Source organism: Acipenser ruthenus, chromosome 1 (assembly GCF_902713425.1).
Source record: "Acipenser ruthenus chromosome 1, fAciRut3.2 maternal haplotype, whole genome shotgun sequence".
NCBI classification, from domain to species: domain Eukaryota; kingdom Metazoa; phylum Chordata; class Actinopteri; order Acipenseriformes; family Acipenseridae; genus Acipenser; species Acipenser ruthenus.
The window spans coordinates 12091288-12114439 of NC_081189.1; the positions used below are offsets into that span (position 1 = coordinate 12091288).

General features: G+C 42.0%; 2 protein-coding genes across 4 annotated transcripts in view; one reads left to right on the forward strand and one right to left on the reverse strand.

Annotated features, from left to right (window-relative positions):
* The window catches only part of LOC117403523 (chondroitin sulfate proteoglycan 4-like), a 30643-nt gene extending 24144 nt beyond the window's left edge, over positions 1-6499 (reverse strand). The window contains exon 1 of the mRNA XM_034005673.3: positions 6202-6499. Within this exon, the coding sequence (XP_033861564.3) occupies positions 6202-6289 (88 nt within the window). The 5' untranslated portion in view covers positions 6290-6499. The remainder of the gene's footprint in view (positions 1-6201) is intronic.
* Positions 6500-7353: 854 nt separating this feature from the next.
* On the forward strand, positions 7354-22490 carry LOC117403626 (uncharacterized). Of its 3 annotated transcripts, XM_034925314.2 has the most exons (10): positions 7386-7425; positions 10415-10475; positions 11244-11390; positions 11786-11906; positions 12628-12840; positions 13690-13773; positions 16317-16458; positions 17183-17345; positions 17670-19105; positions 21565-22490. In XM_034925314.2, coding segments are annotated over exons 2-9 (1107 nt in total). In that variant the 5' UTR covers positions 7386-7425; positions 10415-10473; the 3' UTR covers positions 17905-19105; positions 21565-22490. The 3 variants fall into 3 exon arrangements, with proteins under 3 accessions (XP_058857433.1, XP_033861759.2, XP_034781205.1); XM_059001450.1 differs by lacking the exon at positions 10415-10475 and having other exon boundaries at positions 7354-7425; positions 21542-22490; XM_034005868.3 differs by lacking the exon at positions 10415-10475 and having other exon boundaries at positions 7354-7425.
* Positions 22491-23152: the final 662 nt, after the last annotated feature.

The window sequence follows — 23152 nt, forward strand, 5'->3', positions numbered from 1 at the left end:
AATCCAGGCACTGCTTGAATACCATCATCACTGCAGTTACCATAATAGTACTGAATCCAGGCACTGCTTGAATACAATCATCACTGCAGTTACCATAATAGTACTGAATCCAGGCACTGCATGAAGACCATCAACACTGCAGTTACCATAATAGTACTGAATCCAGGCACTGCATGAAGACCATCAGCACTACAGATTAAATACCAATGTTTATTGCCAACAAATGCTTCAAAAGAAAGGTTTTGTATTCTTGTTTTAAGCAGCCAAACACAGTTGGACAATTAGCTGAATAGTAAACTGAATTACTATATTTCAAGTTCCCAAATACAGGACACTGCCGGCGGGGCATCACATTTTAAATGTAGCCACGTAGCCTACCTTTTTACATGTAGTCAGTCTGTTCCTGCTGCGCTTCTTCCAGTTGTGCCCATGCATATTTCTCTGTAGAGCGCATCCTTCTCAGCAGTGGTTGATTGCTCATCAAGTAGCCATGAAAGTATGTGCCGGAAGTTGTACTGTACAAGCAGGATCCTTTTCAGAGACTCAACCGTCAAGTTGTTTCTTTCCTTTGTCAACTGGCTTTGCATCCATGAAAAAACTTGCTCTACATTTGCATTGTGAGAGGGGACAGCAAAGAAAAACTGTACAATCTTTAACAGTTCTGAGTGACATTCAATGTTTTTGGACTTCTCAAATTATTTGCTCCATTTTTGGTGTGCAAGCAATTTATTGAACTCTTCATCACTGTAGCATGCTTCCACAAATTTCTTGAAATTGCTGAACTGATCAAAGCACTTATCAATTTGCACCCCCTTCTCTGTCAGGTATGACATAAGATTCCACATCATTCCAATTTGGCATCTCACTCAGGGCAATCCACATGAAACAAGAGAAGTCTTCCTGGGGTGCCATCCACATCTCCAAATATTCTAAGCATGTGCTGTACAGACATTATACTTTTGCACAAAATATGTTACACTCTTCATCACGTTCCTCCTTGCGCTGGGTGGGTGGTTTGTTCTGTGATAGGAAGAACGACTTCAAGGCCGGAAACATCTGAAGCAGCCTTGTAATACCTGGAAATAAGGACAGCCAGCGTGTCTTGCTGTGATAAAGCAGCTTTCTGTATTCAACATCAACAAACTCACAGTATTCCTTCAGAAGCTCACTTTGGACAGTATGAAAATAGTTGTAAATCTTTAAAATAATGCTCTCAATGTCAACATCAAGTGTGTCTGCTCCGTGATGGACACAGTTGTTCAAAATCTGTGCTGAGCAACCCACACCGATTAAAGTCTAGCACTTGAAAATTTTCAGGCTATCTCAGAATCAGGGAATGTCTTTTTCAGTAAGAAAGACGTGCAAACCATTGACTTGAAACAATAATGATGCGTGACAGTATGACACACTAGAATGCCTTCTGCGGCAGTAACAATCTTGCTGCCTTGTTTAACAAAATAATCTGTTAACTTTGCTGATGAGCTTTCTCCTCGAACACACTTCTTGCGTTTCTCAGAATCAACATGAGTTTGCAAATCAAGAGCACCTTTGTTTGCAACAGAGACATACGTACCAGCTCTACATATCAAGCACTCTGCTTCCCATTCCACTCAACCACTACGAAAACTCAGAGATTTTTTCTTTAGTTCTTCAGTAAATTTACATTTTCGTTTTGGCATTGTGTTCAGTGATAGGTCACTTCATCCAACTCTCATGTGTTTAAAACAAATCAAAATCAACAAGTAACAAACTTGATTTGAACTTTTAGCTTGGCCTGCAGCATTTACTCACCACTAACTGCGTAGCAGTGTCAGTGCGTTCCACGCTGCGGTTGCACCCACATGACAAACCGCTCTTTCTGACTGCAAGGCTGTAACGTCTGCTCCGTACACACACATGCCGTCAGCACAGGCGCACTGCTATAGGGCAAGCTGGGAATTGCAGTTCTACCAGCATTGATTCTGAAAAAAGCACGAACAAGGCAAAATCCCACACATTTATTCATTTTTCAAAAATCCGCCCGTACGGAGATCGGAGGACCAAAAAAGAGGTAATGTCCGGGAAAACCCGGACTTATGGTAACCCTACCTCGGCCCCTCCGGTGATCTTCACTGGTGCGTTTCTAAATCCAGTGAACGCATGTAACGAGTAGTGTACCCGTGTTACACAACAGCTTGCTTTCTGAACTGGCATTAATTATATAGAACTGTCTTAGAAACCACATGGGCTGATCTGCTGACACTCGTCCTCATCAACTGACAATAGAATCACATCACTGTGATATGATCAATCAATCCTCACTGTTAGAATACAAACACTGTATTCACATTGGGACAGACTCTATTTACAGGACCACCCGATTCTGGGACGTGTGATGTACATACTAGCGGGGTGCTGACATTCCTAACTGCCTTTAAGAAGTATTTCAAATCGGCAGGTATTAAATAAATCCATTCATTAATGTGTCGATTTCAGAACCAGACAAGCTGACCTTCTCTGGCCTGTACAGCTGCGTACCGATCAATGGCAATTCACTCTCACATTGAGGTTTAAAAGCCCATTGATTGGAAGCGACTTTTCCTCTCATCCGGAGAGCTGACATTTACATTGCCACAACGAGGCTGTAAACTGACAATGACATCAGCTGAATTGTCAGTTTAGCGTTGTTCGATTTTAACTACTGTAAATTTTTCCCTTCTATAACAATACTGCATGCATGGCTTCCTGTGAATTGGCCCAAATTGCATGGTGATTTTCGATTTCCTGAACAGCATGAAGATCATGCTGTGTATATGCTAGTCATAGTCGAGCACTGATTGTGAACTGCATCATGTCTTTATTGTTTACGTGTTTGATAAGGGCTGCCATAGGGAATCATGAGCACAGTTACTCTAGTAGTTTCATGAGATACCAGTGGTATAAGCCTCTGTATTCAGTACAGCTACACATTGCTCTGCTAATGAATCATGAGGACATTTACTCTAGTAGTTTCATGAGATACCAGTGGTATAAACTCTCTCCCAGCTTTAGTGTGTGTAGCTCCCACAGTCACTCGATTCAAATCAACTCTCAAGACCCACTTGTTCTCTCTTGCTTTCAATGCTCTTTAAGCCTGATATCTGTTATTAGCTATTGTCTAATTTGCTATTACAGCTTTGACACACACATCCACAATGTTTAGAATTCACATCCTAGCCTTTTATTTAACGTATTATGCTTGTATTTAATGTGTTTGCATTGTTTTTACTGTTTTGTAAATAATTTACTATGTCCTGTATTTCGCTGTATTTAATGTATTATGCATTGTTCCTCACTATCTTGTAAAGCTCTTTGTGATGGTGGTCCACTATGAAAGGTGTTATATAAAATAGAATTGATTGATTGATTGATTGATTGATAAATGGCTGAGGTATCAGTGATACAGTATAAACACTGAGGGATGAATGAAGGTTTTAATTATTGACTTTTTTGGCACATTTAAAAAATAATCTGTATAAATATCTATAAAGAAATCAGTTTCTATATTTCAACATTTTCTAGCAGAAAACATTCCTTTTGCTTATTTTATGGAGAACAAAAAAAAAGACACTCACGCTCTAAAAACTACATTCAACTAAAAATTCCACCAAAAAAAATGTCAAGATTCAAAAGGTCCATTGCCATGACGTTTGCAGTGGAAAATTACAGTAATGTAGCTTTCATAGCCTTGCAGTACTTCTGAAGAGCTGTAATCAGGGAGTCATTGCCTTCTCCAGTAAGGGCTCCTGACACTGACACCTTTCATTAGGGGAGACATGAAACACCTGTTCTGCAGCTCTGCGGGCCTTTGAAGTAGACTGGCTCACAACATCTCACAATAACACTGCAGCTCCATAGAGTCTTGTAAACCCAGCTTTCAGAAACAACACAACATCTCACAATAACACTGCAGCTCCATAGAGTCTTGTAAACCCAGCTTTCAGAAACAACACAACATCTCACAATAACACTGCAGCTCCATAGAGTCTTGTAAACCCAGCTTTCAGAAACAACACAACATCTCACAATAACACTGCAGCTCCATAGAGTCTTGTAAACCCAGCTTTCAGAAACAACACAACATCTCACAATAACACTGCAGCTCCATAGAGTCTTGTAAACCCAGCTCTCAGAAACAACACAACATCTCACAATAACACTGCAGCTCCACAGAGCCTTGTAAACCCAGCTTTCAGAAACAACAGCAACACATCTCATAATAACACTGCAGCTCCACAGAGCCTTGTAAACCTAGATATATGAAAGTGTGACATACAGATGTCTGACTCCACAATATCCCCAGCATTATAATAAAAGGTCATATTGGCTACCCAGTGCAACCCCAAATGCAAGAAGAATTGCACCATCCCAGCACACCAGAGTTTCTTCTCCTGTCATAAACATTCCTAGGGTTTCTTAAACATAAGAAAAGTATTAAAGGAATGATAATAACAACTTGAAAATGAAGATGTTCTTACCGCTTATTAGCAACTGAGCCCTGCATATTGCTGCTGAAATATCTTTGTTCGATGCTGTTTTTTTATTTATTATTTTTGTAACTTTAATTGCAGGTATTGCAGATTGGTTGTTATGGGTCACCCAAGCTTAGCAAGCTTGAATTGCTCTTCCTGGTGCACTTCCTGTGTGAAACTCACTTTGGCCAGACCATGGCAACGACCACAGGAAGTGATACCTGGAAGAACTCTGCTAGTGTGTGGTTCTTGAAAATCTCTATATCAAATCAAAGCATAAAGAACAAAAAACAGGCAAATAACTAAATAAGAAAATGTATTTCAAGACTAAGGCCATGATGGAGTCTTTTTCAATGATTTCTTTGGAGCACCTGGCAGAGCTAATTCTGCATATGACCCACAGCATGCTCTCTTGATCCCATCCCTTCTAAATATCACTAGAAATACTTTATGCTGTCAACACACACATCAAACAAATTAGAAATGAACCACTTGCCTTTGGCATAGTTCCTTTAGCACTCAAGGTAGAGGCGATTACTTAAAAAAACAAACTTGGACCCTAAAGACCTCAATAACTTTAGGCCAATTTCCAATCTGCCATTTTTATCAAAGGTTCTTGAACGGATTGTTGTAAACCAAGCACAAAGCAATTTAGCTCCCAACAGCATGTATGAGAAATTCCAGTGTGGATTTCGAGCTGCACATAGCACCGAGACAGCCCTTATTAGAGAATTAAATGTTATATTCCTCATCACTGTATGGTATTGTGTGTAATGTTGTATTCCTCATGACTCTTGTATTGTGTGTAATGTTGTATTCCTCATGACTCTTGTATTGTGTGTAATGTTGTGTTCCTCATGACTCTTGTATTGTGTGTAATGTTGTATTCCTCATGACTCTTGTATTGTGTGTAATGTTGTATTCCTCATGACTCTTGTATTGTGTGTAATGTTGTGTTCCTCATGACTCTTGTATTGTGTGTAATGTTGTATTCCTCATGACTCTTGTATTGTGTGTAATGTTGTATTCCTCATGACTCTTGTATTGTGTGTAATGTTGTATTCCTCATGACTTTATTGTATTGTGTGTAATGTTGTATTCCTCATGACCGTATTGTATTGTATGTATACATTGGCTACATACATCACTTCTTAAATATTGCAGTTGTGTCTCTGAAAACTGTCTGGGTTTATGAACGGAAAGTGGGGTTGCAACATTTCTCCTTATTGTAGTACAACTTTTTTTTCTAAAGAGATCAATTCATTTCTGGAGCAAAACTAATAATAAACAATACGTTTTTAATAAGTTATACTCAATGAAAACTAGCTGGTTACAGAAGTGCTAGAGATTGTCAAAATCAATACTGGGTTCATACGGGATTGCATAGATCACGTCTATTAGTGTATGTACAATCATAGTAGAATATTTAAAAAAAGATGGATATTACTACATTTTCGATTAATAAAACTTGTTGACAACAAATCAATGTATCTTGTAAACAAAACACTTTGTTACATACAGTAGATACGAAGTCAATGTTCCGGCGCATATAAGTTATGTGCAGTATGTAGTTGCATCTTAAATGGAGCAAATGGTCATGAGCGAGAACAGCTGCACGAACCTAAACAAACAAAACTCCGCTTCAAGGGGGTCGGCTGTGAATGTGCGTCCCGAGCAAACAGACTGGAAAAAAAGTTCTGTCAGACCTTACCTCCAAATGCAAGCCTGATCAGTGCGCACACGACCAGCAGTCCTTGCCAGGGCACTAACCTCGTCGGACAGGTTTTAAAGAAGTTCATGTCTTCAGAGTTTCGTGCGTCCGGAGGAGTTCTGTTACTTCGTTACATTTCTCCTTTACATTCCAATCACAGAACTAATTCATAACCCGCACACTGCGAGCGCTGTACCTGCGTTTCATTCGCGTTGGGCGACGTCGCTGACGTGCGATACAAAACTCCGCCTCCCAAACTCCCCAGTCCAAAAAAAGTACACAGGTCATGATTGGCTGATGCGTGCTTTGTTTTGCAGTGATTCACTTCTGTGCTTTTGTTTCAGAGTCGTTCATTCACCATGAGCAAATAAATACATACAAATTCCAACTTTCGTGGCTGTAACAAACGACATGTCTCTCAGCCCCACCCAAGCCACACTGTCCAGTTTGGGACTGCTGGTTCTTCAGTCGCTGCATGTCTGTCACTGTGTGACCGCCAGTTTACTAGCGCCATGCATCATTATCGCAGGGTCCTGACAGTGGAAATTGATTTTGTAATTTTGTCATGCTATGTATATGTGTTTCTTGAACGTTTTTTTTTTATGTTGTTTACATCTTTATATAGCTAATAAATAGACCTCAAGGTTCTGTTTGAACGTATAATCACAGTTGTCTGATTCCTAGACAGATTATTTACACACTTTATGACTTTAAGTATCTATGAAGAATGAGAACTTCTTGTCTTCTTTTTTCCGTGTGTAATTGAATATATTTGAGTGATTCTTGTTTATAGTTTGATGCTCTGATGAAGGTGTGAATGCACTGAAACTTGTTTTTGTTTTGTTTTAAATAGGTAAATTATAACTGAACTGATTATGCATATAACTAACAACCCCTTTGAACCGATTATTGAAGAACGTGTAATAAATAATTTTGCATTGGCTATCGAGAGTCACAGCAGTGTTACTCCAGCCTTTCTTCAAACTGGACTGGGCTCTAGTCATTGCAAAATGTACTCCTTGCTACTCTATTCCCATATGCAATCTGAATAAGAAATCCTAGGGCTCCAGACACACGCCCCTGTCTTAGCTCCGCCCATCTATGACATATTTGTCCTATCCTTTTTACGATCCTTGATTTGATCCAATAGGAATTCCACTCCCACAAATCCAGACGGACTTCCTGTATGGCCTGTACTGACTGTCTCCGCCCCACTCTGCAAAGGTAAATGTTGACGTTTTTTGGCTCACAGACCGGAAAAATTAAACGGTATCGGTAACCTGTTATATATAACACGGTTAATGATAATTGTATATTTTTTTTTAGTCTGGCCTAAAACTAGATTTTTTTTTTATTTGAACCGAAATAAGTAAATAAAGGATAGGGAGAACGTCTTAACCTTGACTGTTGTTTTGTTTTAGTTTTACTGTTTTTTTTCTTTTCGTATGAATACATTGCAGTGAAGCTAGGAAAACAGTACATTTCAGTAAATTTAGTATTATTCCCAGATTCAGTGTGCTGAGGGTGTTAATAATAGATGTAAGCTACGCTGGTGTATATTTCCCCCCTATGATTTTAAAGCAAGAGGCCGATATGGAAGTATAATTCAAAAAACTGAAAACAACTACAATTGCTAAAACAAACAAAAAATAAAACAAGCCAATGATCTCTTCCGGTCCGTTGCTTTAGCGCTCTTGTTTAGTTTCCACACCACAAAGAATACTGTAACGACACATCATATTTGAAATACTGTACTGCCAAAGGAATTAAAAGGGAGAATACTGTCTAAATCCGCTAGGGGCCTTATCATTTGAACTTGCGGCAAGTAGAGTGATGAAAGTGGGCTACTACAAAGGCAGTTCCTCCTTTATTCATGTACTAATGCACTTAGTTGCATCATCTTGCTTGTCCTTTATACAAAATAAAATAATTCATGAGCATTACTATTTTTAGAAATTGGTATCGCCCTGAGTCCTCGATCAAGGTCATCTTCTAGTAACTGTCCGATTGCAATGAGTATTGTTATATTGATAGTATCCATCCCCAGCAGGGAATACATATTATATGTAGAACTATGATTATAAATCTACATTATAACTGATTAATATAATAATAGCACATGTGTATACAAGGCCTATATATGTACAGTGCCATGAAAAAGTATTTGCCCTCTGTCTGATTTTCTGCATTTTTGCATATTTTTGACACTGAATGTTATCAGAACTTCAACCAAAACCTAATATTAGATAAAAGGGACCCTGAGTGAACAAATAACACACAAATTTGATACATATTTCATTTATTTATTAAAGAAAGTTATGCAACACCCAATGTCCCCGTGTGAAAAAGTAATCGTCCCCTTAGACTCAATAACTGGTTACGCCACCTTTAGCAGCAATAACTGCAACCAAACGCTTCCTGTAGTTATTTATTAGTCTCTCACAGCGCCGTGGAGGAATTTTGGCCCACTCCTCCATGCAGAACTCCTTCAACTCAGTGACATTTGTGGGTTTTCGAGCATGAACTGCTCTTTTCAGGTCCTGCCACAACATCTCAATGGGGTTTAGGTCTGGACTTTGACTAGGTCATTCCAAAACTTAAAATTTCTTGTTCTTCAACCATTCTTATGTAGACTTGCTTGTGTGTTTCGGATCATTGTCTTACTGCATGACCCAGCTGCGCTTCAGCTTCAACTCACAGACGGATGGCCTGGCATTCTCCTGTAGAATTCTCTGATACAGAGCAGAATTCATGGTTCCTTCAATGATGGCAAGGCGTCCAGGTCCTGATGCAGCAAAGCATCCCCAAACCATGACACTACCATCACCATGCTTGACCGTTGGTATGAGGTTCTTACTGTGGAATGCAGTGTTTGGTTTTCGCTAGACATAACGGGGCCCATGTCGGCCAAAAAGTTCCACTTTTGACTCATCTGTCCATAGAACATTGTTCCAGAACTCTTGAGGATCATCCAGGTGCTTTTTGGCAAACTTGAGACGAGCATTCATGTTCTTCTTAGTGAGCAATGGTTTCTGCCTTGCTACTCTGCCATGAATCCCATTTTTGCCCAGTGTCTGTCTGATGGTGGAGTCATGAACACTGACCTTAGCCGAGGCGAGAGAGGCCTGCAGATCCCTGGATGTTGTTCTAGTGTTCTTTGTGACTTCCTGGACGATTTTACGCCTTGCTCTTGGAGAGATTTTGGCAGGACGGCCACTCCTGGGAAGATTCACTACTGTCCCAAACTTTCTCCATTTGTACAATATGGCTCTGACTGGTTTGGTGGAGCCCCAGAGCCTTAGAAATGGCTTTGTAACCCTTTCTAGACTGATAGGCATCAACAACTTTTTTCCGGAGGTCTTCAGGAATTTATTTTGTTCATGGCATGTGCCTCTAGAACCTGTGTGCTGACAACTTCACTCTGATGGTAAGGGCCAAAGTTAGTTAGATTTATATTGGGCAGTGCTGACCCAAATCAGACCTGGTTGTTAACCAAAGTACTCAAACAGCTGACCCTAATTATCCCTTTAATTGGGTTGAGTTAACTAGGGGGTCCAATAACTTTTTCACACCTGAAGATTGCATGTTTGATTACCTTGCACACCAAACAAATGAAGAAGCACCAAACTTTGGTGTCATTTTTTATCTCAGACTCCCTCTATATACTACTACAACCCACAAAAAAAATCTGACCAAATACAATGTGAAAAATGTGCAAAAATGCAGAAAATCAGACAGGGGGCAAATACTTTTTCATGGCACTGTATATGTTTATTTCTATGCTGTAATGCTGTAGTTGCAACCCTGTGTGGTTGTTATTGGTCAATTTAAAGAAGGCAATGAGCCATATACACCCCACTGAGTTTAAAATAAAGACAGTTAATGGTAAATGTATTTACTTCAAATATTTTACAATACAAAAACTCATTGAGGTGTAACATCTCATTTAGAATAAGTGCCCTGGTGCAAAGGTGCTGCACATGCATACGGTAAATGTGAGTGAATACAAAATGAAGGCAAAGTACAGGTAAGGTACAGTACTCATAATAACACTGTATAGTCACAGTCATATTTCTCAATATATATATATATATATCGCCTATTTTCATAGTCCTCTACCTTTAGTTACAGAAATAAGAAGGCTAGTGGATGACCTGTACCTTCTATAAGAGGAACCACCATGACTAATAAACTACCCTTCCATATCCAATAGGTAAAATTCACACAATCAGCAATGCAAATTAGGTCTAGTGATCTGTGCACACAAATAAAATGTAAGTACAATATACGAGTGAAAGACAGTTAATGCATTTAAGATTGTTTTGTAAAACTCAGTTACTGATGTTCTTATTAGTCCTGTGCAGGGCTGTATTGTTCTTATTTGTCCTGTGCAGGCTGTATTGTTCTTATTTGTCCTGTGCAGGGCTGTATTGTTCTTATTTGTCCTGTGCAGGGCTGTATTGTTCTTATTTGTCCTGTGCAGGGCTGTATTGTTCTTATTTGTCCTGTGCAGGGCTGTATTGTTCTTATTTGTCCTGTGCAGGGCTGTATTGTTCTTATTTGTCCTGTGCAGGGCTGTATTGTTCTTATTTGTCCTGTGCAGGGCTGTATTGTTCTTATTTGTCCTGTGCAGGGCTGTATTGTTCTTATTTGTCCTGTGCAGGACTGTATTATTCTTATTTGTCCTGTGCAGGTCTGTATTGTTCTTATTTGTCCTGTGCAGGGCTGTATTGTTCTTATTTGTCCTGTGCAGGACTGTATTATTCTTATTTGTCCTGTGCAGGTCTGTATTGTTCTTATTTGTCCTGTGCAGGGCTGTATTTTTCTTATTTGTCCTGTGCAGGGCTGTATTGTTCTTATTTGTCCTGTGCAGGGCTGTATTGTTCTTATTTGTCCTGTGCAGGGCTGTATTGTTCTTATTTGTCCTGTGTTCTTATTTGTCCTATGTACCATATATACTGTGTATATCTATCTATATAGGTTATCACATGGAAAGTTAAATAAGACTTAACAACTGTGTTTGTATGCCCTTTTTTTTGCAGGATGCTGCTCAATCATGTCTGCATTCCCATTGCAGCAGGGTCACTACTTGTTGGAGTTCCTTATAGCATTTCACTATTAGCGCAGTGGCTATATGGCTGGCCCAATAAACCTGGCTTTAGAAAGTATACAGAAGCATTAAAACCCAGGTACTGTATGTTTTAAATATGACGCCAAGATGAGACTTATTACAGTCCATACCCCTTTCTAAATCAAGCATGTGAACTCAGATCAGGCTTAGCAAGAACCTCATGCAGCTCATCATTAAAGTAAGCAGACAGTCCTGAAACCAGCACTGGGCACAGGACAAGTTCAACACCCCTACTTCGATCAGGTTCTCAGAGAACAGGTCACATATTATAGTATAGTATTGAAACAGGCTCACAGTGAAATAGGGCACGTTAACAGATTGGAAGAGGGACAGTTACTATATTTAAATCTCATATAAAGATTGTCTTTGTCAGCTATACTAATAAGTCTCCCAGTTTTGTTTCATTGCATAGATTCTACTGTGTTTAATTTGAAAACCTTATTCTTTCCTTAGACGTATATACTGTTTAACAATCGCTGTCCTGGAAATGGTGAAATACCTGCAGTACGGTAAACTGTATATTCAGTGGAAGTCCTGGTATAGGAATAGTGCCAATTCTAAATATTGTGTAAAGGTAAGTGAGAGTGAGACAGAACATTTATCTGCTTGATGATTGCTTCATATTCAGATCAAATCATTCTAGATCGGTCCAATATCGTTAGAACGAAACTGAAAACATGTGATAAGAGGTTTGAAATCATTCTAGATCAGTCCAGTATCGTTAGAATGAAACTGAGAGCATCTGTCATAAGAGCTTTTAAAGTTTAAGGACATTGTTAACAGATAGAGGAACACACTTCAGTACAAAGCAATGGTAACTTCAGGTGAACTGTGGTTACAAATATTTTTAATTAACTTGCAAGGAACTACACATATATTGTATACAATTTCTATGTTGTTTTTACTTTAAATAAGCTTAGTTCAATATTACCAACCAAAAGGGCAAATAGGAAAACAAAGATGTGGAAGTATTTTAATTGAAATCCTGCAATATATTTCAGTCTAGCTCCTGCACTGCTGTGTGGAGTGAAGGGAAAGTCATGCAAGCACGCTTTGTGCCAAATTTAGCTGCATTGGCCTTTGATTTGCATATGGTTTCGGGCAGAAAGTCCTCTGGGGCTAGTTCACCTCTTCATGCTCCAACAGCCACTTCTTGTCCGGTGTCAGGCAGAGACTGCGCTTCATTGCTCAGGTTCAGCAGGTGAAAATAGTAAAATACTGCCATTGAAAAGAGAACTCTGCTTTGGAGGGTTTTCATTCAAATCGTGGCGTAATAATTGAATGTTTTTTAACAGGACATACATTTTGGCCGGCATGGTAATAAACTGGATTTGTATTACTGCCCCCGTGTGGACGGCCCTGGTTCTGCACTGTCTCCTGCTGTGATCTTCGTATATGGCGGGGCCTGGGGCTCCGGAGAGAGATCTACATATTGCCTCTTGGCAATGCAAATGGCAAAGGAGTTAAACAAGCCTGTCATCTGTCCAGATTATTCCATTTATCCAAAGGTAGGAGCGCAACATTTGGAAGGGATGAAATTTGATAAAGTAGTCTGCTATTACCATGGCACTTCTGATAATAGATAAGGAGGAAAGCATTCAAATGAAATACAGTAGAACCTAGGGGCTCCCTAGTGGCACATCCGGTGCTCCGTGTGGAGTGCAGGATGCGCCCTGTAGCCTCTAGGTCGCTAGTTTGAGTCCAGGCTATTCCACTGCCGACCGTGAACAGGAGCTCCCAGGGGGCAGCGTACAGTTGGCCGAGCGCCGCCCGGGGGTGGGGGAGCTTAGGTCGGCCAGTGTCCTCGGCTCGCCACACACCAGTGACCTCTGTAGACTGGTCGGGCGCCTGCGAGCTTGCCTGTAAGCTGCCCAGAGCTGCGCTGTCCTCCGACACTGTACCTCTGGGTTGGCTGCATGCGGGCCAACAGAGTGAAATGAAGCGGTCGGCTGACGGCACACGCTTTGGAGGACAGCGTGTGTTCGTCTTCGCCACACCTGAGTCAGCGCAGGGGTGGTAGCAGTGAGCTGAGCCTAAAATACAATTGGACATTTCAAATTGGGAGAAAAACTGGGTAAAATCAATTGGGACTAGTAAATTTATAAAAAAAAAATAATAATAATAATAAAAAAAAGAAATACAGTAGAATCTGTCCTATCCAATCCTATACGTTACCCTCTGTTAACAGATGGACCTCTGTCTTTGTGTTATGTTTTACTTCTGTGCATTAAACAGAAAGAATGGAAGCAAGTGGAATTATCACCACAGTGCATTCGAATGGCATTCCTGTTTGGAAAGGCACAGTCATGCTGCATTACTTGGCAATCAGATCAATAGATATGTGGCTTCCCTTTCAGGGCAATGTGATGGAAATGGTCCAAGATATTGCTGACTGTATCTTATGGAGCAGAGAAACTGGGCACACATTTAACATTGACAAGGCAAGTTTGTAAAGGCTGTTTCTTTAAGTTCCTTACTGGCATGTTCAGGCTTTGTTTTGTACAATCAATGTGTTTCATAGGGAATGTACTGCAGCTAATGTTACTACAGTACAACATAGTGCTTGGCAATCATTTTTTAATGCGGACAATGATACTGGTAGATATGCTGTATTACATCAGAACTGAAATCATTCTGGTTTATTCTTCCAAATGGGGATGAAATACTGTTAATTTCCATGTACTATATACATCCATGTGGAGGTTTTATCTGAGGTTGAAACTTGGATATGAGAGAATTTAAAGCTATTACTATTTCAGTATGGAGCGCAGATAAAACCCTTTTGTGTTTTTATAATTGGTCTTTGATTCTTGTTTCTAGCTAGATTTATTTTGCAAGGGGAAAGGCTGGGAGGAGGATATATTTCACATTGCTTACAGATTCATACTTTGGAAACGCTTTGGGGCAGATCACTGTGCAGATGCCATTCCACTGTCATGTTTTTAATTATGTGGTAGTGTTGGATTTTTACTAATATCATAAGTAGTTCTGATTTTCTTTCATAATATTTTCATTTTGATGTATGTGTGGTTTTATTTAACCATGATATGTCACACATGTGGTAAACAGTAATTCAACATTCATCAAATGATATTCTGCCACGACATATCGGATTACAGTTATGACATTATTCTGAGATCATTAAGATTAGATAACAATATATCGGTATACCAAAAAGAAACAGACCATCATCACTCAGTGTGAGGTTCATGCTCTTTTTTACCAGCAATATTTATATTAATCATCATTATAGGATATATAAAATTGTAATGTATCTACATATTAGTTGATAGCCTTATCAGAACAAAAGCAATAAAGTTCCCTATTGTCGACCCCCTGCTGCAGCGTAGATGGTGTTTGTGTCTCTGTTGTGGACGCCCTGCTGCAGTGTAGATGGTGTCTGTGTCTCCGTTGTGGACACCCTGCTGCAGGGTAGATGGTGTTTGTGTCTCCGTTGTGGACGCCCTGATGCAGTGTAGATGGTGTCTGTGTCTCCGTTGTGGACGCCGTGCTGCGGTGTAGATGGTGTTTGTATCTCCGTTGTGGACGCCCTGCTGCGGTGTAGATGGTGTTTGTGTCTCCGTTGTGGACGCCCTGCTGTGGTGTAGATTGTGTTTGTGTCTCTGTTGTGGACGCCCTGCTGCAGTGTAGATGGTGTTTGTGTCTCTGTTGTGGACGCCCTGCTGCAGTGTAGATGGTGTTTGTGTCTCCGTTGTGGACGCCCTGATGCAGTGTAGATGGTGTTAGTGTCTCCGTTGTGGACGCCCTGCTGCAGTGTAGATGGTGTTTGTGTCTCCGTTGTGGACGCCCTGCTGCGGTGTAGATGGTGTTTGTGTCTCCGTTGTGGACGCCCTGCTGTGGTGTAGATGGTGTTTGTGTCTCCGTTGTGGACGCCCTGATGCAGTGTAGATGGTGTTTGTGTCTCCGTTGTGGACGCCCTGCTGTGGTGTAGATGGTGTTTGTGTCTCCGTTGTGGGCACCCTGCTGCAGTGTAGATGGTGTTTGTGTCTCCGTTGTGGACGCCCTGCTGTGGTGTAGATGGTGTTTGTGTCTCCGTTGTGGACGCCCTGATGCAGTGTAGATGGTGTTTGTGTCTCCGTTGTCGACCCCCTGCTGCAGTGTAGATGGTGTCTGTGTCTCCGTTGTGGACGCCCTGCTGTGGTGTAGATGGTGTTTGTGTCTCCGTTGTGGACGCCCTGATGCAGTGTAGATGGTGTTTGTGTCTCCGTTGTCGACCCCCTGCTGCAGTGTAGATGGTGTCTGTGTCTCCGTTGTGGACGCCCTGCTGTGGTGTAGATGGTGTTTGTGTCTCCGTTGTGGACGCCCTGATGCAGTGTAGATGGTGTTTGTGTCTCCGTTGTGGACGCCCTGATGCAGTGTAGATGGTGTTTGTGTCTCCGTTGTGGACGCCCTGCTGCAGTGTAGATGGTGTTTGTGTCTCCGTTGTGGACGCCCTGATGCAGTGTAGATGGTGTTTGTGTCTCAGTTGTGGAAGCCCTGCTGCAGTGTAGATGGTGTTTGTGTTTCACTGGAATGCAATGCTCTGACCCCTTGTTCTCTCTTATATACCCTTTGTTATAGAATAGAAATTCATAGTCCTTGAGCTGACAATGTATTCCTGTACACAGCTCACCCGGAGTGACAGATCTCGAGTAGGTGGAATAATTCTCATTGCCCATGTTCAGTGTGGGCTTCATGTTTCACTTATTTTCTCCAAGTTTTGAACCTGCCCCCCTTCTTGCTCCAGACAGCACATGTCATTCTGGTTAAATGGGGTTGTTGAAATCCCATGTTTTAGTTTCTGACTTGATCAGAGTAGGATTGTTTTACAATGTTTTCAGTAATAGCACAGACATTTTTGTTTATACTGCAGGGAATATTGTGACATTTCAGAACCAGTTTATGGTTAAATGAACATTGCTTTGCAGCTACAAAGACATGCTACTCCTGTGGTAATCTGTGTATTTCCTCCCATTGTTTGCAGCGGAACATTGTATTAATTGGCCACTCGGCCGGCGCTCATCTGTGCGCACTGACTGCCCTCTTTCTGGCAGCTGAGAGCGAGGAGATGGGAATTGAGCTCTCCAAACAGAGGGATATTTTAACATCTGTCAAAGGAGTTGTAGGTAGATATGGAAGAGGCTTCAGTTCCATGTGATGATCCTGAGGTGTATATCCAATAGCAGGACAAGAATGGCTTGGAAACCCAAGGGTTTGATTTACTCACATTTCTGCCAGTGTGGATCTCGAAACGAATGGTGTTAAAATACCAAATTTCCAAACTTGCAACCAAACTGCTGATTGAATAATACTGGGACAGAGCACAATACATGAAATAATATCTAAATATTATCTGTTCCCTAGTTTAATGTAACTTTCAAAATTATTACCAGCATATCCAGTTATGTAAGTTGTATATCCTGAAGACCCCCGTGTTTAGACTGCACTTGTAGATCCCTTGATCTGCCCCTCCTACTCTGCACTGGACTTCCCTGATCTACGCACCACGTTACTGGATCCTCATCTAATGCACTATCCTTGCACTATTGCACTGCTATTATGTTGTTAATATAACGTGTTGTAATCCTGACTTGCTGCATCCTTGTTCATATTGTATTTTAGTGGTTTTATTTGCACTTACTGTAAACTATACTGTATTATATATTAAGCTTGCATTGTAACCTTGTATTGCCCTGTAACACCTGGAAGTCGCCTTGGATAAAGGCAGCTGCCAAATAGATAAATAAAATATCAATGAAGCAATATGGTCTAATAATTTTAAGCCTTAAACACAACAGAATTGCTATGTTTTCTTTCTAGCTGTTAAAAGCTGCCTGTTTTGTCTCTAAGGGCTGAGTGGAGTTTATCATATCATGAATCATTACCAGTATGAGACATGGAGAGGAGTGGAATATGTTTCCACAATGCACAAAGCAATGGGAGGAATTGAGAACTTTGAGCATTATTCCCCAACCCTATTTGTGAAGACATTGACAGAAGACAAACTAGCCAAGTAAGAGATTATTATTGCATTGATTATAAAGTTCTATCCACTGTCGTAGCTTATACCGGGATAACTCAGCCTGCATTATTAAAAAACAAAAAAATATAATTTATTAAAAACGTAAATGAAGCAAACGGGTCCTTCGGCTTAGATATGCCAAATTAAAACCTCACTGCTTTAAGGAATGCTGTCTCTCTGCTATTTAAGGAGTGCTGTCTCTCTGCTATTTAATGAAAGTCATTTTCCTGGCTGCTGTATGCACCCTTGCTATGGTCAAAGGACATCTAGTAAGTTTGTAGCTGATGAAATCTTTATGTTCTTTTGTTTCTGTAGATTGCCTCCCTTCACTTTAATCCATGGAACAAAGGATACCATTGTACCTGTGGAGTCGACCCTCCAGTTTTCAGAGGCCCTGACTGCAGCTGCAGTGAAGGCTTCACTGTTCCTCCTGCCACATGTGGGCCATACAGAATTAGTGACAGATCTCATGGGCAGCAATAGGAGATACTACCACACAATCCTGGGTTGCATAAAACAAGGCATTAATAAGGTTACTGCTCACGGTTAACAAATGCCTTGCTTTTGGAAGTATGTAACAGGAACCCATTTGTAACCCTGTTTTTTTTCCCCTAACACTGTATATCTGTATGGTGATTTACTATTTTTAATGTTTTTTTTAATTTATATATTAACATGCTTTAGAAATGATAGGCTTTATAACTAATGTTCATTTAAATGTATTTGATGGAATGTATTGTTGTAACAAACAATTGTTTTTTTGTATGCATTGGAGTGACATTTCACTCTGAGCAGTGTGCATTTGTTTCAGCTCCCACTGTATTAAATAGCAGGAGTGCTGAGTACTATGCAGAGCTGTCTGGAAAGATTGCACTGCAGTTCCTTGTGCTGTGTATGCTCTGAGCGACTGCACTGGAACTATTCTTACACTGAGTGTTTAACACAATCGCATTGTTAGAGTGTAAGTATAACAGATATGACTATGGGATAAGTACAATTGAATGCTTGTTGCTGATGTAACTACATTAGCTGGTTGAAGGAATTAATTTTCTAAAGTGTTCAGATCTGTGGTTGATTAAAGTGAATTTAGATAGCATGTATACAGGACCAGCGCTAGACCTGCAGGACAGTATAAATTGGCAAACAGTGTCTTAGAACGCCAGCCGTTTTAAGCACCAGCCGTCGAAGGGCCACACGTCCAAGGGCAGTCTGAGTTGTGGCAGTCAAAGCGAGGACAGGTAGAGCGAGGACAGGTAGAGCGAGGACAGGTAGAGCGAGGACCTTTTCCAAATCTCTCCCAGTGGCTACTAGAGGCCTCATTCCAACTCTTAACATTAGCTGTATTTAAGTAACATTATAACGGTGGTGTTGTTTTAATTAGGTGATCTACTGTTTGTGATTAGTACCAGATGAGTGTGGTTAAATTGAATAGAGGTTGATTTGCAATTTGATTGGTTTCCACACAGCGTTTTGTAGTTGTGTGATCCCATTGAAGTGCATTGAAACTATTGTATTGCTTAAGTATTGTCTTTAGTGCACTTTAGTATAATAGACAACTAGCCTATTTGTGCGCCACCACGAAGCGACAGCCAACCGAACAGCATCTCTACCAAAGAGCTGGGAGTCTAGCTGTGGGAGTCTAGCTGTGGGAGTCTAGCGAGGAGAGACCTGCGAGGAGAGATCTGCGAGGAGAGGCTGTTGGAGAAAATCTGAACCTAGCAGCGCTGTGGAACATGCCAACTACTAGACAGGTCTGTACCCTCCCCCCACCACTCCTGCTCCCACTACTACTACTGTGCCTATCTGTCTCACCTGTCCTGCTATGACTGTCTCTCACATCCCTGTTATTCTGTCCTATCACTCCCGTCCTCTATCCTCTCTCCGCCGCTGCTCCCCTAACCCTTCTAACCTCATCCCTCTGCCTCTCCCCCTCTCCCACTCTCTCCCCTCCCACACTCTCTCTGGTGCCCTCTGGAACTGTCAGTTTTCTGCTCACAAAGCTGATTTCATCTCTGCCTTTGCCTCCCACCTCTCTCGAGTTCCTTGCTCTCACTGAAACCTGGCTCTCTCCTGATAACACTGTAACTGCTGCTGCCCTGTCCTCTCTCCAGTCCTGTCCCATACTCCACATCTCACTGGATAGGGAGGTGGGACTGGTTTTCTCCTCTCTCCCTCCTTATTCTTTTCTGTCCCCTTTGACCTCTCCTCACTCTCTGTTAACACCTTTGAATTTCACGCTGTCCAACTAACCTCTCCCTGTCAACTCCTGCTAATTGTAATGTACCATCCCCCTGGACCTCTCACTCACTTTCTCGATGAACTCGACTATCTCCTCTCCTCCCTCCCCTCTCTGTCTACCCCAAATGTCCTGTTAGGTGATTTCAATATCCATCAATCCAACCCCACCCACTCTGCCGGATTTCTTCCTCTCCTTCCTTCATCTTCTCTCTCTCTCCATCCCCTCCTACCCACAAAGCTGGCCGTCAACTGGACCTCGTCTTCTCCAGAGCCTGATGCCCCCCACCCTCTCTGTCACCCCTCTGGACCTCTCTGATCACTGTTTCACCTCTTTTTCTCTGTCTCTCCCCTTTCTCCCTACTCCACCTCCCCCTACTGTTACCTCCCGCTGTAACCTCTGTGCTCTCTCCCACTCTGTCCTTACCTCCACCGCTCTCTCTTACCTCCCTCCTATCGACTCCTTCTCCGAACTCTCTGTAGACTCTACTACCTCCACCCTCTTCTCCCTTACCTCCCCTCTGTCCTCTCACCTCCCGACCTGCCCGTCCCTTCCCTCCCCAACCCAACCCAACCCAACCCAACCCAACCCAACCCTGGCTCTCCTCTGCTCCACTCAGCAAGAACCAAACTGCACTCTGCTGAAAAGAAATGGAAGAGAATGAAACTCCCTGCTGCCCTAGACCTCTACCACTCCTACACCTCCTCTCCTCCTTCTCCTCTACTCTCCTCTGCTAAACCCTCCTATTTACAATATGTTATCCAATTGTCCACTAACAACCCCTGGAAACTATTCTCTACCTTCTCCCTCCTCAACCCTCCTCCTCCTCCCTCCTCTACCTCCTCTGACGACTTTGCCTCTTCTCCTCTAAAATCTCTGATATCTCTAACTCTTTAACACCTCTCCCTCCCCCCACCCCCTCCCGCTCCAACCCACAAATGTTGTTGAAGCTGACACCCTGGGACCCTTCAAGAAGCTGCTTGGTGAGATTCTGGGATCAATAAGCTACTAACAACCAAACGAGCAAGATGGGCTGAATGGCCTCCTCTCGTTTGTAAACTTTCTTATGTTCTTATGTTCTAACCCCAACACCCTCTGTCTCCCCTACTAACTCACCCTCCTTCTCTCCCCTCTCAGACTCTTACCTCTTCTCCCTCCTCCAGGCTCACAAACCCACCACATGCGCCCTGGACCCCCTCCCCACTCACTCCTGCTCTACTCCCCTTCATCTCCTCCCTTCTCAAGACCTCACCTCTGTGGCCTCTTACCCTCTGCCTTCAAACTAGCCTCTATCACCCCTTCCTCAAAAAACCTACCTTCGACCCCACCTCCCTCCAGAACTACCGTCCTGTCTCCCTCTTACCCTTCATCTCTAAAACCCTTGAGCGGGCAGTACACCACCAGCTCTCTGCTTTCCTGTCTAACCACTCTCTGCTTGACCCTCTCCAATCTGGTTTCCGCTCTGCTCACTCCACTGAAACTGCTCTCCTGTCTGTCACTAACTCTGCCCGTGCTGCCTCTCTCTCCTCTGTCCTAATTTTCCTTGATCTCTCTGCTGCCTTTGACACTGTCTATCACTCTATTCCCCTATCCTCTCTTGCTGACCTGGGAATCTCTGGCCTGGTTCTCCTCCTACCTCTCCGACAGCACATACCAGGTAATCTGGTGCGGCTCAACCTCCACACCTCACCCCCAAGGATCAGTCTTGGGTCCTCTCCTGTTCTCTCTCTATACCTGCTCCCTGGTTTCTCATACCATTTCTATGCTGATGATGCTCAGATCTTCCTCTCCTTCCCACCCCTCCCACCCCACCATCCCCTCCCGTATCTCTTACCTGTCTGTCTTCTATCTCCTGTATACACTCGCATCACCTCAAACTCTACCTCTCTAAATCTGACTTCCTTTTCTTCCCCTCCTCTGATCTCTCTATCGCCATTCCTCTGGAATCTAGCACGCTCTCTCCCTCCTCCTTAGCCAAGAACCTCGGAGTAACCCTGGACCCCTGCCTCCCGTACTCCCAACACATCTCCACTCTATCACGCACCTGCCGTTTCTTCCTGTGAAACATACGAAGAATCCGACCCGTCATCACCAGACTGCACCCAGCTACCTCCATACCCTCATCTCTCCCTACACCCCCCACCCGACCTCTCCGCTCCTCCGCCTGCACTACAAGACTGGCTTTACTTCCTCTAAGCTCCCCTGCCTCCAGAGCCTGCTCCTTCTCCACCCTCGCCCTGCAGTGGTGGAACGACCTTCCCATGTATGTCAGGACTGCCCAGTCCCTGACCACCTTCCAGTGCCTCCTCAATACACACCTCTTCAGACAACACCTGTAAAACTCAACTCTTCCCTTCTGGACAATATAGAACTCTGCCTTTAATGCACTTTAACTTGCACTTATCTGCTCCCTATTTTACTGTATTTAATCCTGCACTTAACCCAATCTGTAGTATTTTGTATTTCACATGCACTCGTATCTAACCCTGATGTAACTATCAACACTGTTATCTGCTCTTGAACTGCCCCGATATCAAATCATACTGTGTTTTGTATTTGGTCTTATTAGGACTGAAGTCATTGTATTTTGTACCTTGCTCTTAATTGTACTGTAATTTTTTATATGTATTTTTGTATACAACTGTAAGTCGCCCTGGGTAAGGGTGTCTGCTAAGAAAGAAAGAAAGAAAGAAAGAAAGAAAGAAAGAAAGAAAGAAAGAAAGAATAGTTTCATTTTCATGTATATTAATCCTCTTTTATTGTTGATTTAACATGTTTATGTTGTATCTGACACATACAGAATTATAGATTATGATTCATTCTACTGAGCTTTTTCTATCTGTATTTGTAACTCACTGAAGAAACATTGTGATTTCCTACTTTAATTACATCAATACAAATCCAAACGATTCTTCATTTCATTACATTTTTCAGTGGCACGTTGGTAGTAGGGCAGATGCTTTGGCAAGAGCCAGTGCAATGAAAGGTCTTTTTACAAATGAAATGAACACCACAACACAGCAGCTAGATCAGCTCTCAAACGGCATGACGTTTTACTACATGTTTTGATGTGTTTCAATTCCCATTTGAAACAGAAACATATTCTTATTGTTACGCACAGTAGAATTGCCAAGAGCCCCCTTGTTATCCAGCAGATCTGCTGTTTTAATGGTCAGTTTGGGGCATGCCAAGTGCTGCTCTATGGGAGTTTGATAGACTATAGCAGTAGCAGCTTTATTACATTACAGCTCTTGTAGAAGCAGCCACCTCTTCTGCTGCCTTTGAGTTTTTACGTTTCAAGATCAAAGCCCAAGGCAGCTGAAATCCAGACTCCTCTGATATGTTGTCTTGTATTCCAGGGGGTTGAATATGGAAGCTGTTCCCTATCATCTGTCTGCTATTTCCTTCACAAGCCACAGTCTGAACCCCCTACTGTATGTCTAGACTGTATTCTGGGATCTGGAATAGCTTGGTCAGGCTGGTGGAAAAGCAACTATACTTCAGTTGCCTTTCTTTGTTATAAAGCTTATCAAGGTTTTGCATTCAGAATTATTAGTATCAA

Excerpts from the sequence above, each read along its gene's own strand:
- LOC117403626 (XM_059001450.1), top strand. The coding sequence starts at position 7,388 with ATGGCCTGTACTGACTGTCTCCGCCCCACTCTGCAAAG. Across the intron at positions 7,426-11,243 it reads CTCCGCCCCACTCTGCAAAG|GATGCTGCTCAATCATGTCT; the intron begins GTAAATGTTGAC and ends TTTTTTTTGCAG. Across the intron at positions 11,907-12,627 it reads ATTCTAAATATTGTGTAAAG|GACATACATTTTGGCCGGCA; the intron begins GTAAGTGAGAGT and ends GTTTTTTAACAG.